Source organism: Syngnathus scovelli, chromosome 2, assembly GCF_024217435.2.
Source record: "Syngnathus scovelli strain Florida chromosome 2, RoL_Ssco_1.2, whole genome shotgun sequence".
Taxonomy (NCBI): domain Eukaryota; kingdom Metazoa; phylum Chordata; class Actinopteri; order Syngnathiformes; family Syngnathidae; genus Syngnathus; species Syngnathus scovelli.
Window position 1 is genome coordinate 26,288,480 of NC_090848.1, and position 18,448 is coordinate 26,306,927.

The 18,448-nt window shown below is 44.5% G+C and overlaps 1 protein-coding gene across 1 annotated transcript in view; it reads right to left on the reverse strand.

Moving 5' to 3' along the window:
- itpr3 (inositol 1,4,5-trisphosphate receptor, type 3) overlaps window positions 1-18,448 on the reverse strand; it is a 459,677-nt gene that overhangs the window by 42,939 nt on the left and 398,290 nt on the right. The window contains exons 52-56 of the mRNA XM_049754123.2: window positions 17,238-17,402; window positions 16,978-17,167; window positions 16,793-16,897; window positions 3,245-3,363; window positions 1,926-2,091 (exon numbers count right to left, since the gene is read on the reverse strand). Coding sequence (XP_049610080.1) covers window positions 1,926-2,091; window positions 3,245-3,363; window positions 16,793-16,897; window positions 16,978-17,167; window positions 17,238-17,402 — 745 coding nt within the window. The remainder of the gene's footprint in view (window positions 1-1,925; window positions 2,092-3,244; window positions 3,364-16,792; window positions 16,898-16,977; window positions 17,168-17,237; window positions 17,403-18,448) is intronic.

Here is an 18,448-nt window from a genome sequence, read left to right on the forward strand (position 1 = left end):
AAACACGGCACTCCTTGACAACTTTTCTTTTCTGAGGGTCAGTACACGTTTCTCGGGTAGCATTACTTCACACTGATCACCTTCACGCACAGCTGACATACACGTATGGTACACGGAAGTGTGACGCCTTTCAAAATAAAAGCGAAACAGTTGTATTGTACGCACGACACTATTTTTTTATTTTTTTTTTAAATTACGATTGGCCTCATGCGGGCGTAATTTGCCCAGGTTTGGTCTAGACCCCGAATGTAAGACGACCCCCACTTTTTCAGTCTCATTTCAATGCAAAAACATCGTCTTATATTCGGGCCAAGACGGTACTCACTTTGTGTCAAAGACGCACACGATCACAGCAACATACTCAGTCGATAACAGCAACATTTAACTTACCGCTGCGCACAAGTGAATGGGTATAATGTCTAGACCCCGAATGTAAGACAACCCCCACTTTTTCAGTCTTATTTCAATGCAAAAAACATCGTCTTATATTGGGCCAATACGGTAGTAGTAGTAGTATTTCCCCCTTCCCTAAGCAAAGTTTGGAGGTCAAGAATAAAGTGACATTTGGTTTTCGTTATAAAGGTTTGAAAGAGCTTGAAAAAATAATTGTTTTGGTTTTCTGTGTGTTTTACACAGAGTAATAGTAAATGTGACATTTGGGATATTCCGGCACGCATTATTTGCTTTTACATTGATTCATATGGGAAATATTGCTTCTACTTACAAATGTTTCTACTTACAAACCCAATCGCGGAACCAATTAAGTTCATAAGTAGAGGTATCACTGTACTTATTAGAGGGAGCAGCAAAATGATGTGGATAAAATGGCTGGCTGCCGCTCATGTTCTTGAACGTGTACGCTTGGGGTAAAATGATCATGCTAATGCTTTGTGGTAAGCGAAGCGTTAGCTCACCCCGTGTTTGGTGTGCACATAGCATTAGATCAATCTCTAGTACTAGCGCTAATTTATCTCCTCATTCTCCCGTCTAAGAATCTGTCCATAACACGAGCTTCGCTCTTCTTCTGCTTCTTCTTCTGCTTCTTCTTCTGCTTCTTCTTCTGCTTCTTCTTCTTATACAGTCTTGTCTCTTCTGCTACGCTCACAGCTGAACAGTTATCAAAACACACATGCACATGCCCAGGCACAGACACTTGGATGGATGGACCATTCTGTCACTGGGATGAAATGCCCCTCTGCTGAGCCCACATTGCAAAATGCTTTGCACAATGGTGTCGGTTTTTTGATACAGTGCCAATTGAGGGATGGAGGTTCGTGGTCTTGTTTTTGGCCTTGCCGGTCACATGCAGAGATTTCGCCACATTCTCTGAATCTATAGAATACAGATGATGAAATCCCTACATTCCTTGGAACTGTACATCGAGAAAGGTTGTTGGATTAAATATGAACAGTTATTCACAAAGTGGTGAACCATTTTTGCTTGTGAACAACTGAATCGAATTAGGGATGCTACTTTTACTCTGAATCATAGGACTGGCCTGTTTCCCGTTGACCTGTTCACCTCTGGAATGTAGCATGCAGGCATTTTTTTAGCATTTCCCAATATTCTCTGTATTAACGTTTAGGTTTTTTGAAGGTAGGCATCAAATAAAAACCGAGAGAATATTTGCTAAAAAAAAAACAATATACAAACAAATAACAAAAAAACAACTAATGACCATCAGTTTGGACATTAAATATCTTGTTTTTGCAGTCTTATCTAGTCTAATAATGTGCGAATCAATCTATTTTGTTGGACTGTATTCACATTTTATGAATGTCTCAATTTCATTGGAATCTCAAAAATGTTACGGTACGTTTAATTTGGTATAAATGTATATTATGACTTCATGTACAGTGATCAAATAAATACAGTACTATTTTATAAATGTTAGAAATATGATGGGATGTGCGGTGTGGACTGACAGCAGATGAAACAGGTGGTCTTCAGGATCTCCTCCTTCTTCTGCTTCTCGCTCCTCAGGTCAGCAAAGGTGTCAATGATGACTCCGAAGATGAGGTTAAGGACAATGATGATGACGATGAAGTAGAACAACAAGTCATAGACCACACGGGCAGGAAACAGTGGTTCCTACATAGACACAGAAATATATGCGGGCAAGGACGTGCAGTAAGAGGAGGCACCGCCTCTCTGTCCATTCTAAATAATTTTTTAAAACAATAATAAATAAAAAGCTTTAATTTTTTTTGGCTGAAACAAATACAGTTTAAAACATTTGGATAACATTTCTCAGTTGAATTCTTTTAAAATACAATGTCTATTAAAAGGGCAAAAATTGTGCCCAAGTCCAAAATAAAGTAAAATTGGCAGACTTTCTGTTGGCTTTAGCATATGGCTACAATAGATTTTTTGTATGTCTTGAGCTGTTACTTCATCCATCCATTATCTGTACGGCCTGGCCCCACGGAGGTCGCAGAGGTGCTGGAGCCTATTCCAGCTGTCATCGGGCAGTAGGGGTGGGGACAGCCTGAACAGGTTGTCAGCCAAAATAGCACGGACAAATCTCCAAACCACTTTGCAATTGCTCACAACAGAATAGCATTTCTCATTGCTCCCATCAAATTCCAGTTGCCTTAGTACATGTCTCAATTGTTTCAGTGGATCTCTGCAAAAGATTAAGTTCAAGTAGCCAACAGTTTGCCTACATTTAGCACATTTTCCAAGTGAATAGATTTTGGTGACCTGAACTGATTGTGATTCTTGGTCTAATGGTTCTTCTATCCAAAATATTATAATATATTATAATATAGGTAATTGGCCTTATTTTCCATGAATGTTTTGGCATGCTCATTTTGCACCTTTTCAGGTCCATACACGGGAGTGTTGGGGCCTATCCTAGCGGTCATCGGGCAGTAGGTGGGGGACACCCTGACCGGTTGCCAGCCAATCGCAGGGCACACAGAGACGAACAACCATCTGCACTCGCACTCACACCTAGGGGCAATTTGGAGTGCTCAATCGGCCTACCAAGCATGTTTATGGGATGTGGGAGGAAACCGGAGTGCCCAGAGAAAACCCACGTCAAATATATAAAACAATAAATTATTTTCATGCTTTAAAATGTTTAATTAGAAATTACTTGTGACATAACTAGATTGCATTTGGCATTTTCTGAAATTACTTCAGTTGGTCATTAAGGGTCACCGGGAGACAATGCCTCTATGTGCAAAGCTGCATGGAAATTGCAACATTAAGTGGCAACATGAGAAGAGAAAGTGCTTACATTTTTGGAGGGCTGGCGGAGGACATCACCCACTCCACCACCATTCCTCAGGCCATGATTCAACACCGTCACGATACACATCAGCAGTGTGTCACAGGCTCGCTCACTGCTTGACTCGCCTGCCGGACAAAACCAAAATGCAAACTAGTTCATGTTTGACATCTGACGTAAAGGTGTGTGTTATAGACAAAATGTATATCTCAAAATGTAAATTTATATGCCGATTACCAAATATATCACAGTATAGTATTTTCCCTTAAATATACAAAATACAATAAAGTGAAAAACTGATTATTAAATTAAAGTAATTATAAAACACAAACCCAGTGACCAAATAAATGCCATTAAGAGGTAGAGGAGGAATGAGGTTAAGTGCAAAAAAATTAAATAATTGCAACACATTGCTTTAAGTAACGTTAGAGTACACCTACTGTTTATGTATCCATTAAAAGTGCTAATAAATGACTGTGATGCCTTTATCTGAAAATAAGAAGGTCCAGTCAAAGGAGTACGTAGAAAACACTGGGAAACAGTTTCTGTTGCCTTAGGTTGTTCTCACTCTGATGAACTCACACCACTCTCAGACATTGCTGTGCAATAACATCCTGCTCTCGACACTTTATCTTTGAAGTGTCTATATTATGTGTATTATGTGTCCACTCTGCATCCATTGCAGCCTGGTCATCCTGGAAGAGGGATCCTCCCATCTGTGGTCTCTTCTCAAGGTTCCGCATTTCCCTTAGTAGGAGTTTTGAGTTTTTCCTTGCCCTCCTGGGAGTTTAAGATCAGGGGATGTTTGAGAATATTTGTCAATTTTCGCACATGTCCTGAGTGTTAGTCACCTAAATGTTGAACAGAGGCTGCGATGTACCGAAGTCAAATTCCTTGTTTGGCATGCTCAAACATGGCCAATAAAAAATTCTTGATCTTGATTTTGCTCTTGACAATGGGCTGTCACTAACTTTTGGCTGCAGAATCCAAAACTCGTTTTAGTTTTTATCTATCACATCAAATGCAGCATAAAACAAAATATAATTTATGAGGGTATTCCCATGGTTACAAGAAAAGCGAGCAGTGATTATCTTAATTCCTACCTAATAGATGTTTGTTTGCAGATATTGATAGTACTGACCTTTTGGGAGCTGCACACACCACTCATCGCACTGATACAACTGTGACTGCACATACAATTGCTATGTAGCTGCAAACGAGTCCAAATGTAATAACCTCAAGTCTTTCGGCCATCAATGGAATTGGCATTGAGGAAAAACATGGACATGGTAGAATATAAACTGACTGCTATTTCAGAATCAGCTTGCCAATTTTAGTTTTAATGAGCACAAATATCTAACTCAACAGATGTTTTTTCAATTGCTCCCCAGTGTACTGTGTAGACAAGAGATGATGTAGAATATAGCTGTGGGGATGGATACTATGCTGGTTCAGTGTGCTAAGCTGTAAATGAAGTGAAGAAACAAAATATACTTGCACAGGCATACTTTATTTCACAAACTAGATGAAATCTTCAACGTTTCATGTCTCTATGATATATTTCCTTATATCGCCAAACACGCACACACACGGAAACTCTCCAGCTCTTCAAAGCAGTACAAAGGAAGTACAAGGGAGAGATGTTGATAGAGTTTTGCCGACTCTACCTTTTATGCAAGAACTACACGTGAGACAGTTTATCATTTTGCAAGCGGAGAAAGCCATCATCCCATTTCCATCCCCTGTGTGGTACAGAGGTGCTTGAAAGCAGTCTGACTTTCGCTTCTTGCTAGGGAATATTTATTGAGAGAAAGCAGGGTGGTGGATAGGGTGAACAGGTTTCGGGGGTCACCTCTACAAACTGGTTAATCAGTGCAGAGGTTGTTTTACAAGGTTATGGAAACAGATACTAGTGGAGCATTTTAGAAAACTAACTAAGCAAGATTTTTTTTCCACATCATTTGGAAGGTTCCAATAACTGAATGTGGAAAGTTTCAACGAGTCAAGGAAAGGTGGAAGGTTTTAACAAAGTTAATGATTCTATTCTACATTCCAACATAATCATACTATCAAAATAATTTGTCGATCCTAACAGATGTGTTAAACCGCTATATATTAGTGCTGTCAGATGATTAAAATTTAATCTAATTGATAACAGGAGTTAAAATTAATTAATCTAATTATGTAATTACATTTTAATCTCATGTCTGGTAAAGGTTCTCAAATAAGGATATTTAATTCAAGGACATTACAAAATTGTAGTGCATGACTAATCAGTTGAATACACTTAGAATGGATTTGAGATCCTGATTTTTATTGGGGAAGTGAGCTTCATAAACGGAATTTAAGAGAATAAAGGTCAAGCACATCAGCAAATCAATTTGGCCAAAATTCAAAAATGCAATACAAATACAAATCCCTCGTTTTTCGCTGGGGTTACGTTCCGAAAAGTAAGTAGTAAGTAAGTAATGGGCGGATATAGATAAAATGTTTGCAGTTGTGTTGAAAACTTAGAGGTGACGAGTATTTATTTAAAGACACACACACACAAACACACAGACACTACCCAATGCAGCTTTATGATGTGGACATTTATTCTGTAAATCTACATGGGAATTACAAGAAGAATGCCGAAGAAAACTAACTACAGCAAAGAATAGAATATCATCAGATCAACAAGATAATAAAATCAACTCAAAATAAATGATCTGGGCATGAAATGCTGTTAAAGTTCTCAAAGGATGGCTATGAATCAACTAAACTTTTGTAACACCAATTGTTTGTACTCTGTTCATTTGCACTTATTGTCTTTTTGGATGGATGAGCAGGAAGTGGTTCGAGAGTTGAGTCTGCAGTCAGCTGGCCAAGCCAAGAAGGAAGGAATTGGCAGGAAAAGTTGAGAGAAAAATTAAATATAAAATGAAAAATGTACAAAGGAAAGGCTGGTATGGCATAGCACATGCTCAGGGGAGTCCTCGAAGACACCTGGTGTTTCACACCTGGCTGTTAAGGTGAGCTGTGTGAACACTCACGCTCCCCGTTTCAGCAGACCAGAGTGAATTCAAACACAAGTACTGGTGCACAGCCAAAAACAATTATTTCGCAGAACAAAAAGGTGGCACTTAGCATCATAGGGCCCTATGCAACATGCACACCAAACGTGTGGTGAGTGTCACACTTCGCTTACCACGTGAGCGTTTTGACACGCTGATACAGGCAGCTGTTCATTAGCGGCTGGAAGTGCTCAATGGAGGGGGAGGGGCTTCGCCTGGTGATGACGACAGTTTTGTGCTCAACACCTTAATTTAATGCAAGCAAATGTGTTGAAGAACGTAAGCCAGCCGTTTCATCTGCATCATAATGCTGCAGGCTTTTTAGTTTTCTACGGCAAAACTCCTTTGATGACAAAAATTGTTCGCTCTCAGTTCTCCAAGTCTGCTCTTGCTTGCTTTTTCCCCGGTATTGTTACATAGACGTGTTGTAGTTTTTGGGATAATCATCTTTTCCTCCATTTGGCCCTCTCCTTCTCCACAAAGTCCATAACACATTAAAAGTTAACTCATTTTATATCCTGTGAAAAGGCCAAAATTGTGGTTTTGCGATGCAGATCCCCATGTCCCACGCCCCCAACACTCCACTCAGATGCGCTGGCACGCGCAAAATCCATTGACTGATTGAATTGCATCGCCAAAAACGCACCATAGTGTTCATGTGCTAGTAGTGAACCAGAGTAGGAAGCCGCAGGTTCTTTGGCATTCCAGCAGGGTCATTAAAGGCCAGAGCCCAGGTCAGGGGATTTCCCCGACCCCAAAAAACAAGTTTGCAAGTTCCCAGAGCAAGAAAAAGGAAGGTTCAAGAGAGAGGGAGACATGAAGTGTCATCAGCTCTTACATGCCGGACACACCTGCAATCTCAAGTGGCAGCTGGGGGAAGTTTTGGGCCACAGTCCTGGCCCTTATTCAAATAACATCAGTTTTAACAAAAAATGGGAAGTATAATTCACAGTCATGTTGTATCAAAGTCAAAGTCTGCTTTATTGTCAATTTCTTCACATGTCAAGACACACAAAGAGATCGAAATTACGTTTCCCACTATCCCACGGTGACAAGACACACTATACTACATACAAGTAAACAGCACAAAAAGTAAAAACAAGAAGGCACAAACAATGAACAAATAAGAGCGATGCATAAATAATAAATAAACAAATAACATAAATAAATAAATAACAGGAGCAAAAATGGAGCAAGTGTGCATACAGCAGACAGTCAGAATATAGCGCAAAAGTACAGGACGTTATGCAGCCGAGGGGGGAGGGGGGAGGGGGGAGAGAGTTCAGGGTCCTAACACCCTGGAGTATGAAGCTGTTGGTGAGTCTGGTGGTGCGGGAGCGCAGGCTTCTGTACCTCTTCCCAGAGGGCAGAAGATCAAACAAAGAGTGAGCGGGGTGACTCACATCACACACAATCGTGGTCGCCTTGCGGGTGAGATGGGAGGTGTAAATGTCCTTCAGGGAGGGAGTGAAGCACCAATAATCTTACCAGCTATGTTCACTATGCGCTGCAGGACCCTCATGTTGTATTCAGAGCAGCTACCACCCCACACAGCGATAAAACTGGACAGGACGCTCTCAATGGTGCCACGGAAGAATGTGGTCATGATGGCCGGAGGAGCACTTGCTCGCCTGAGTTTCCGCAGGAAGTACAGGCGGTGCTGAGCTTTCTTCGCCAGTGATGCAGTGTTGGTGGTCCAGGAGAGGTTCTCACTGATGTGCACCCCCAGAAATCTGGTGCTGCTCACTCTCTCCACCACAGCACCGTCGATGGTCAGTGGCAGGTGTTGGGTGTGACCCTTCCGGAAGTCAACAACAATCTCCTTGGTCTTGTTGAAGTTCAGCAGGAGGTTGTTGTCCCTGCACCACGTGGCCAGAAGGTCGACCTCCGACCTGTATTGAGTCTCGTTGGCTTCGGTGATGAGACCCACGAGAGTCGTGTCGTTGGCATATTTCAGCACGCGGTTGCTGCTGTAGGTTGCAGTGCAGTCATGCGTCAGCAGGGTGAAGAGCAGCGGACTGAGCACGCAGACTTGGGGGGCCCCCGTGCTCAGCGTGATGCTGCCGGAGATATTGTCGCCAAAACGTACTACCTGAGGCCTCTGACAGAGGAAGTCCAGTAGCCAGTTGCAGAGGTAGGTACTGAGGCCCAGCTTGTCGAGTTTGCAGATGAGTCGCTGTGGTACAATGGTGTTGAATGCAGAACTGAAGTCCACAAACAGCAATCTCACATACGAGTCTCTATTCTCCAGGTGGGTAAAGGCTGAGTGGAGGGCAGAGCAGATGGCATCCTCAGAGGACCGTTTGGCTCGGTACGCAAACTGGAAGGGGTCTATGGTGGGGGGGGAGAATGGATCTGATGTGCTCCATGACAAGCTGCTCAAAGCACTTCATGATGATGGGTGTCAGTGCCACGGGGCGGTAGTCATTGAAGCAGGATGGAGCAGGTTTCTTCGGCACAGGTATGATGGTGGCAGACTTGAAACATGATGGGACGATGGCCTGCTGCAGGGAAATGTTAAAGATGTCCGTGAAGACACCCATCAGCTCCTCGGCGCAGTCCTTCAGCGCTCGACCTGGGATGTTGTCTGGGTCCGCCGCCTTACGGGTGTCGATAGCGGCAAGCGTCCTCACGCTATCGGCAGAGAGGCTGCTCGTGAGGAGGGGGAGGGGTCTTCAGCGGGCAAGTGCTGTTCTGAGCGTCAAAGCGAGCAAATAAGCGGTTCAGATCGTTGAGCAGAGGGATGTTGCCCTCGCAGCTCTGCGGCGCGGGCTTGTGGCCCGTGATGGTCTGAATGCCTTGCCATAGGCTCTGTGCGTCCCTGCTGTCTTTGAAGTGGGCAGTAATCTTGCAAGAGAATGCCTTTTTCGCTTCCTTGATGCTCCGGGACAGGTTGGCCCTCGCTGTTCTCAAGCCAGCCTCATCCCCAGCTCTGAAGGCTTTGTCTCTAGCCCTCAGCAGCCTGAGGACAGCCCCTGTCAGCCATGGCTTCCAGTTAGCCCGAGTGACGATGTATTTTGTGTGGGTCACATCATCAATGCACTTCGTGATGTAAGAGTCAGTATACTCCTCTATGTCTGTCTGATTGTTTCAAGTGGCTGCCTGCTTAAACATTTCCCAGTCAGTTGTGTCAAAGCAGTCTCGAAGAGTATCAGAGGCACCCTCAGGCCACACTCTCACCCGCTTGCGAACCGGACTGGATGCTTTCACTCTTTGTCTGTATGCGGACATAAGTATAACAGTGATATGGTCAGAAAGTCCAATATTGGGGAGGGGGGTGGCTTTGAAAGCTCCTTTATGTGTAGTGTAGACCAGGACCAGGAAGCTGTCACCACGTGTTGGAAAATGAACATGCTGGTGAAGCTTCGGTAAAACAGACTTTAGGTTAGCATGATTAAAATCCCCAGTGAAGATGGTGAAACCGTCAGGGTGCGCCGTCTGTTGTTCACTGACAGCCTGGTATAGTTTACTAAGAGCCTTGATCCTGTCGCTTTCAATGTTGGAAGGTGGGATGTAAACCGCGACTAGCAGAATCGCAGTAATTCCCCTTGGCAAGTAAAAAGGACTATAGAGTCCCGGCACCATTCGTCATGGATGTAGACACAGATTCCTCCTCCTCGCGATTTTCCCCCCTTTACAATGGCCCGGTCCGCTCGATAGCACGCTAGCTGCTCCAGATGCACAGCATCTATATACCATGTATACCAGTTATATTGTATTTTGAAATTATAATCTGTGTATAATATGTCTTTGAAACCTAACCAAAGTCATACCTCTACTTATAAATGCATATTGTGTATGCTGTGTACAAAAATTCTTGTCATGGATATCTAGTCAAGTCAAGTCAAGTCAAGTCAAGTCAAGTCAAGTCGAGTCGAGTCAAGTTTATTTGTATAGCCCTAAATCACAAGCAGTCTCAAAGGGCTTCACACAGACAAAAAATTGGCAATTATTCTCAAAGCGTCCCCTGATCTTAAGCTCCCAAAAGGGCAAGGAAAACCTAAAAAAAAACTACCAGGGGAAAATGAGAAACCTTGAGAAGGGACCGCAGATGGAAGGATCCCCCTTTCAGGATCACCAGGCTGCAATGAATGCAGAGAAGGCACATAAAGTAGATAATATGAAAATCAATGAAAAAGTGGATGTCCAAGTCAAAGCGAAGAGCATCCGGAGATGCCCTCGATTGTCCTGGCAGTGTCTTCGAGGAGGGTTAACTGCAGTTCCCTCATCCTGAACTGGTCCACGAGAATCCAGATAGCCGCTGTCAGCTTGGGTGCCACCTAACCACCTCCCCAGCCGGGGAGGGGTGGGGGGAGGGAGTATGGGGAGAGGGAGCGAAAACAAACTCCAGCCGAATCGGCCACTACAGGTTAATTAAAGGCCTTATCAAAAAAATGTGTCTTTAAACGTGTCTTAAATGTTTCAAGTGAGGTAGCTGTTCTAATATACATTGGTAAGGCATTCCAAAGCTCTGGAGCCCGAATAGAATCTGTAAATTCTTTCATGTACGTATATAGTTTCTCTCGATGGTGTATTCGAGTTTATTATTTTATTAGTTTCTTTTCATTCTTTTTCTTATGGTGGGCTGCTGAAAGAACACATTTCTCCGTTTTGGGATCAATACAGTTTTATCTTATCTTAAATACTTATTTAATCTTATTTTACTGTGAGTAATTATTATTTAAATTCAAAACTATAACTAATTCCAATTATGTAATCTCTGTTAGGGTTGACAAATTATTTTGATCGTATGATTATGTTGGAATGTAGACTAGAATTATTAACTTTGTTTAAACCTTTCACCTTTCCTTAACTCTGGAAAGTTTCCACATTCAGTTGTTGAAACTTTCCAAATTATTAATTAAATTACTGGTTTCTGTTTCCACAACCTTGTAAAATAAAGAGCTAAGACCCTCTGCACCAGTTGCCGAGGTGACCACCAAACTTGACCACCCTGTTTTCTCTCAATAAATATGCTATTGCAAGAGGCTTAAGTCAGACTGCTTTCAAGCAAATCTGTACCACACAAGGTGCTGATGGCATCTCCGCTTGCAAGTGTAAAATGGCCAAACTGTCTCACGTGTGGTTCTTGCAAAGACGTTAGAGTGAGCAACATTCTAACAATCTCAGCAACGCACTTTTCAGAACATAATCAGACATGAAACACAACACAAACAACATACAAACTCGAGTTCTTCAGTTTTGTCATGGCTGTTTGATTACATGACATTTTATTAGGAGTTCCCGTAATCTGAAGAAGTGTCACGTTTCATTGGAATGGAAAGGATAAGGGGGATGAGTCCTCAAGCCCTGAAACAGGAACTAATGTCTCACTTACAAATGGCGACATAAATTTCTTTACGATTTTAGAGGTGTGTGCAGTGGCGATTGTCGCTGCAATTATATTATAGTTCAAGTTTGAAAATGCGAATGTCTCTATTTCCTTAGGCCGGGAATGGTGACGCCGCAGGCCTTGAAATGGAAGACTGAGAGACAGACGGTGGTGGTGGTGCGCAGTCGGGCGCCACACTCCTCGCGGGTCCCCTCGGGCATCCCCGCTGACCAGCGGGCTGTTCCAGGGGCCAGCAGTGAAAATCAGAGATGAGCTCTGGATCCAAGATCCACCGAGTTGGCACCGAGGAGCGGGCAGAATTGTGGTAACCTTCCCACTTTCACAAGGTACTGGAGGCCCTGGCCGCAGCGCCATGACTGGAGTAGGGTGCGGACCGTGTAAGCCGGGTCCCCATTGATGAGCCGGGGAGGCGGCGGAGCAGGCGCTGGTACCAGTGGGCTATTACGAAGGGGCTGTACCCGCAAAACGTGGAATGTGGGATGCACTTGCATCAATCGCGGGAGGCGGAGTTGGCCAGCGGTGGGGCCGATGCTTGGTGGCAGCTCCTGTTCCTCGAAGAAAGGCGGCTGTTATCCGAAACGAAGTGAAATGGAGAGAGGCTCATGGGAGTTGTTGGGCCCACTTCGGATTACTTGATGACGTGCATTGGAAATGGATTGGAGGGATTTACCGAGCTCGTGGTTGAGGCGCTTAGCCTATCCGTTGGACTGCGGGTGGACCCCGACGTGCATCTGGTCGTGGCTCCCAGGAGGCGGCAGAACTTGACTCAGAAGACGGCAGTGAATTGTGGGCCCCGGTCAGAGACGATGTCCCTTGGGAAGCCGTGATAGCGGAAAACCTCCCGGAGGAGGATCTGGGCAGTCTGCTTGGCCGTGGGCAGCTTGGGGAGAGTGATGAACCGTGCCATTTTACTGAAATGGTCCACAACCGTGAGGATTACCATGTTGCCATCCGATAGCGAGACACAGAGTTTGGAGGAGTCCGGTCGGGGGTCAATTGGAGGTGTTGCATCGATTGCAGGCTCTGACGTACTCCCGGATGTCCTTTATGGTGGCCCACCAAAAACATTGGGCCGTCAGGAATTCCACTCGCACTGCTCCCGGACGACAGGCAAGGTGGGAGTTGGGCGGAGGTGGTCGGGCACAAACAATCGGCCCTCTGGGCAGGTGCTAGGATTGGGCTGGTTCTGTGTTGCCGCTTTCACCTGATCCTCGATGCGCCAGGTAACGGCAGCAACAGCCACAGACTTTGGCAGGAGCATCGGCCTTGGCATTGCGAGAGCCTGCGTGGTATGATAAAGTGAAGTTGAATCGATCGAAGAACAGTGACCACCGGGCCTGGCGGGCGAAAAGGCCCTAAGGCACTCTAGGTTGTGGTGGTCGGTCCATACGATGAACGGGGTCGTCGCGCTATCCAGCCAGTGCCTCCACTCCTCCAGGGCCATTTTCATGGCAAGAAGTTCCCGGTTGCCGATGTTGTAGTTATGTTCAGAGGCCGACAGGCGGTGGGAAAAGAAAGCGCAGAAGAACTTCGCTGTGACAGCACCGCTCCGACTCCCATGCCGGAGGCATCTACCTCGACAATGAACTGTCGCTCAGGGTTGGGCATCCTGAGGATAGGGGCAGACGTGAGCCTCGTCTTAAGTTCCTTGAAGGCCTGAGCGGTGAAGGAATGAAGCGCCAATAAAAATTCGTGAAGCCTAGGAACTGCTGAGGCCGTTTCGTTGATGACTCGGCAGGTGGGACAGTGGAAGCTTGCAGGTTGCCCGTGGGCAGGGCGCAGAGGGCTCCCAGAACCTGTGCCACCTCCTTCCGATGTTGCTCAAGCTGTTGCTGCTGCAGCTCGAGCTGTTGCTGGCACTGGTTCACCTCCACCAGGGATTTGAATCTCGGCCAAGAGCCTGCTGCCTTCAGTACAATGTGGTTTGGTCACTCGCTGGTTGCATGTTGGTCAGTCTGTACTGTGACAGGCAGGGCAGGACAGCCAAGTGCAGAGTAACAGACTTTATTGAATGCAAGGGAAGGGGAAGTGGTGTGCTAGAGCTCGAGCAGGAGCGAGTGGATGCTCGTTCCGCGTCGTGACCGGTGATCGGGCATCACAGCTGCATGGAGGAACGCGCTCCACGGCACGCCGGGAAGCCGGGAGCAGGAGCTGACCTGACAGAGAGAGCAGCAAAACAAGCCGTGGCAGGGCGGGGCGCTTGTGGTGATCGTAGTCGGGGACAGGCAGAGAGTCAGAACGGGTGGCGAGCAGAGCGTGGTCGGTAACGGGCAGTTGGTCAGGGCGGGCAGCAGGCAAGACGAGACGGGTCAGCGAATGGAACAGGTCGGCAACAGGAGTCAGACGGGTAGACTGCAGTGAGCAAAAAGGTAGCATCATGGGACATACTGACAAGGAAGTGGCTTGTAGCAGGGTTTAAGTAGGGAGGTTAAGGAGCAGCCGGCAGGTGTGGGTGATTGAGCTGATTGGCGGGGTGTGGCTGTGAGCATGTGACAGGCGAGGTTTACCGGGTGACTGACGGGCAGGCGTGAGCGTGACATAACCATGATGAGTGGTCGTCCTCAGTATACATTGCGCATTAGTAATGACTGTGGGGCGCAGTTCCTCGCAGCATCCCCAATCCAACCCTTAATGCTGAGTGTCAAGCAGGGAGGCATCAGGTTCCATTTTTTTTCATTGTCTTTTTGGTATGACTCGGCCGGGGATCAAACCCACGACCTCCCAGTCTCAGGGCGGACACTTATACCACAAGACCACTGAGCTGGTGATTAATGATGATTAACTTAAATTCTCTATTTGCCCATTAATGAGTCATTCAATTAAAAGTTTTACTTTTCTTCTCTAAAAGGTTCAATTTTTTCTCCAATCGAGTTGAATGTATTATATGTCGTTTGCATGGTTAACAAAAACTCGACATTTGGTTAGAAAAAAAAGAGTTATGTTGAGTATAAAATCTAAATAAATTCAGTCAATCACAATCTTAGTTGTTGTTTATCTTTGCAAGGTGTAAATATACTGGTTGGTGTTATGATAAGTAAATTTGTTTAATATTCTTAAATATTCTCTTTGAATTCTTTCATATTTTCTCCGACATTTGTTATGACTGAGCAAGACTGCATGGCTTGACTTACGACTTGCTTGAAGTTTGGTGCTGACTCGACTTGCTTGATTTATTTTCCACAATATTTTAGGAATTACTTGAGACCTGCAGATTACGACTCAATAGATGCTTGTGACTTGCACGTACGTGACTTAAGTGTCACCTCTGCCCCTCCATACGTTAGAAGGAAGCGGGATTTCTTAGTATTAGGCAGGTTTTGCCTCAACTGCAGTTTAACCCATAAGCTGTCAGAGGACGAGCACAAAGAACAAAAGGCAGTACTGGTGACATCACACATCTTATCTGAGTTGGCAAAATTATAAATCAAAACTCGATATGCCATACCTATTCGTGAAAAGTGAACAAATTACGACTCATTCATATACAGCACGCACGCACGCACGCACGCACGCACGCACGCACGCACGCACGCACGCACACACACACAAACACACTTATATGAGTGTCAAAAATACCGAACTACATATTCAACTACAAAGGGTGTCAGCCTTATTTTGAACAGAGCACTGCAGATGAAGTTGGAGCTTCTTTAACCACCACAGGTGATAGACATTGTTGAGGAAAGTCAAAAGAAACAAATATTGCAATGGGATATTCATGCAAAAGACACAGTGCTTGTTGGGAATTATCAAGGCATAACTAAGAGGATTCCTGCTACTATTATTGCCCACACTGGACTTGGCTCATATACAGTTCAGACATCTGATTGTGTGTGGCGCCGCCATGTGGACCAACTTCTAAGAGTCTGTGACTATGGAATGCGACAAAAACAATGACAAATTTTTACCTCAACTCTATTAGAATCCTTACCAGTGGAGCATTCAGTCAATCCCACTGTTGTTCTGGGTTAAAATAAGAGGAGATGGTACCAATAGCAGAACCTAGTCCAATGGTCGGGGAACTGGAAAAGTGTTTGTTTTGTTGAAGTATGTGTATTGTAAATGAAAATACTATAATGTCGTAAAAGGGGGAGGTCTACTTTTGATGTAAGGGGGAGGAGGTGTGATGTATCCTGGTTTGTAGGTAATCCCGTAGTTACGTGTGATGTCATCAGGCAAAGTGTGCATGCGCTGTGTAATATTTAGCTCTACAAGCTCTACTGCAAAGCTTTGTTGTTATTAAAAGCTACTATATAGACCCAAAAGAGCTAACTGATGTGGGGGCAGGGCTTCCACGAGAGGTCAATTGTAACAGTGTTTAAGGTATGTCATGTATATTTGGGGGAGGGAGCATGGTGTCAAAGTATGACTGACAATTATTGAAATAATTAGCCAAAAAAGAAGGGGTGAAAGGGGACTGTTCATCAATATAGTTTGTGTTGCTGAACCGCAAGCTATCTTAGCGCCTAAAACTGTGGTTCTTAACCTTGTTGGAAGTACCGAACCCCACCAGTTTCATATGCGCATTCACCGAACCCCTCTTTAGTGAAATTTTATTTTATTTTTTTTCAAATTGAATACATAGATGTTTTACTAGTGCACAAAATGAGCCGTGCATAAACAGAGTTCAAAGAACAAAACCAACACAATGCCTGAACTCACAACAAATTACACTACTGCGAATCAGTGTGACTTCTGCTGTTGCCTTTGTGAGACCAGTTTAGATATGCGTCAACATGAATATACACAATAAATCGGGTGTGTTTGGGCCTCCGCAGAGGAGGCTCTGCCAAACCCCTGAGACCGACTCACCGAACCCCGAGGGTTTGATCGAACCCAGATTAAGAACCACTGGCCTAAAACAACTGTAGCATTAGCAAGCAGCTGCTAACACTTTCGGCAGTATAGGTGACAATGGGACATAGATGTGATGCGCCTTTTAATTTTTAAAACAATGTGGCACTGTTTAATGTGGTGCATCTACTCTATAGTGCCATTTCATTGATGAATGACCATGGGGTAGGAGGCTTTTCAAATAAAATCACAGCTTTGTAGAGCTTGAAAATGCGTTGTCTGAAATCGTGATTTCGGCCCAAAAATCTTAAATCCAGCCCTCCTTTGAAGCACCATGAACCAACAGTGAATGCATACCATTGTCTTTACTCTCAGCCACACCGTCCTCCTCCACCATACAGTGGATGCCATCTGTGGAACATGACTTGAGGAAGTCCTGTGCAGTGTTTCTCTGCTGAGGAGCTGAAAAAACAAACACTCAGGTAGTATTGTCTAGCAAGATTCGATGTATAACATCTTGGGAGTAACCATAGTGGTATTACCTGGAACAAGCTGTGGCAGCGGGTCGACCTCCATTATGAAGTCCTCCTTGAGGCACAGAAAACCCACAATGGAGAACAGGTAGACAAGGATGAGGGCAAGCAGCGCAGTCAATAGGATGGACCGTCCGTTGCGTGTCACGCTTTTGATCACATTGAACAGCGTCTCTTCACGGTAAATCAGGTCAAAGAGCTGAAAATGTGGACATGGTTGTTAGTAGCAGCATGCCTTCGCATTTCAGCAGAGCTCATGAGCTACATACCAGAATGCTGTAGAATAGTTCGTGCACAAAGAGGCCCAATGTGGAGGTGAGGACATAACCCAGATGGTACAGGAACTCCATGTCCATCACCATGGCCTTGTAGCCCATGATGAATGTTCCATTGTTTCCCACAAAGCTCACCACAAACACCACCTTGTTGAGCAGCTAAAATAAAGACAGCGGCCATGTCACTGCCATGACAATACATTCACAATGACAATGCTAGCCTAGCAAGCCACATGCACTAAGGAAGTGGGTCTAGAAAGCTCTCCCTCAACAGCTGCTGGGCTCAGGTTTAAATTGAGGCATCCAATTAAAATCCTTTATTCGCTGTGACATGTCCTTTGTGCAAAATGTCACTCTTCAGCGACTGAAATCCATCCTTGTTCGAAATGACGCACAGGAGAGATGACAGAAACACATACCGTAATTTTCGGACTATAAGTCGCTCCGGAGTATAAGTCGCACCAGTCATAAAATGCCCCAAAAAGTGAAAAAAAAAAAACATATATGTCGCTCCGGAGTATAAGTCGCATTTTGGGGGGCAATTTATTCGACAAAATCCCACACCAAGAACAGTCATGAACGAGCAACAACAGGCTAAACGATAGCAACAACAGGCTAAACGATAGGTATGCTAACCTGACAAACACAAACAAAGAGCTGAGAACGGGCCTGACGTAACACATAGAGTTATTAAAGACAACTATTACATAAATAACATGTTTATAAAACCATCTGTGTCACTCCAATTTATTAATTCCATCGATCGTTCGATACGATAGCAACAACAGGCTAAACGATAGGTATGCTAACGTGACAAACACAAACGAAGAGCTGAGAATGGGCCTGACGTAACATATAGAGTTATTAAAGAGAACTATTACATAAATAACACGTTTATAAAACCATCGGTGTCACTCCAATTCATTAAATCCATCGATTGTTCTTTGTCAACAATTGGTGCGCGCGGCTGACGGCGCTTGCAGTTCAAAATATCCCACAGGCCCTTATAACGATATATAAATTATATTTCAAATAACTATTATATAAGCAATATTATCAAACCATCTGTGCACTTTAAATCATTAAATCCATTGATCAAATTCCTCGTCCGCGCGTGCGTCCTGACGTCAGCATCGTCGTTATTCCACAGATCTAGTATATAACTAGATTGTAGCGTTAACAAAGTACAAGGAAAGACGTAGGTT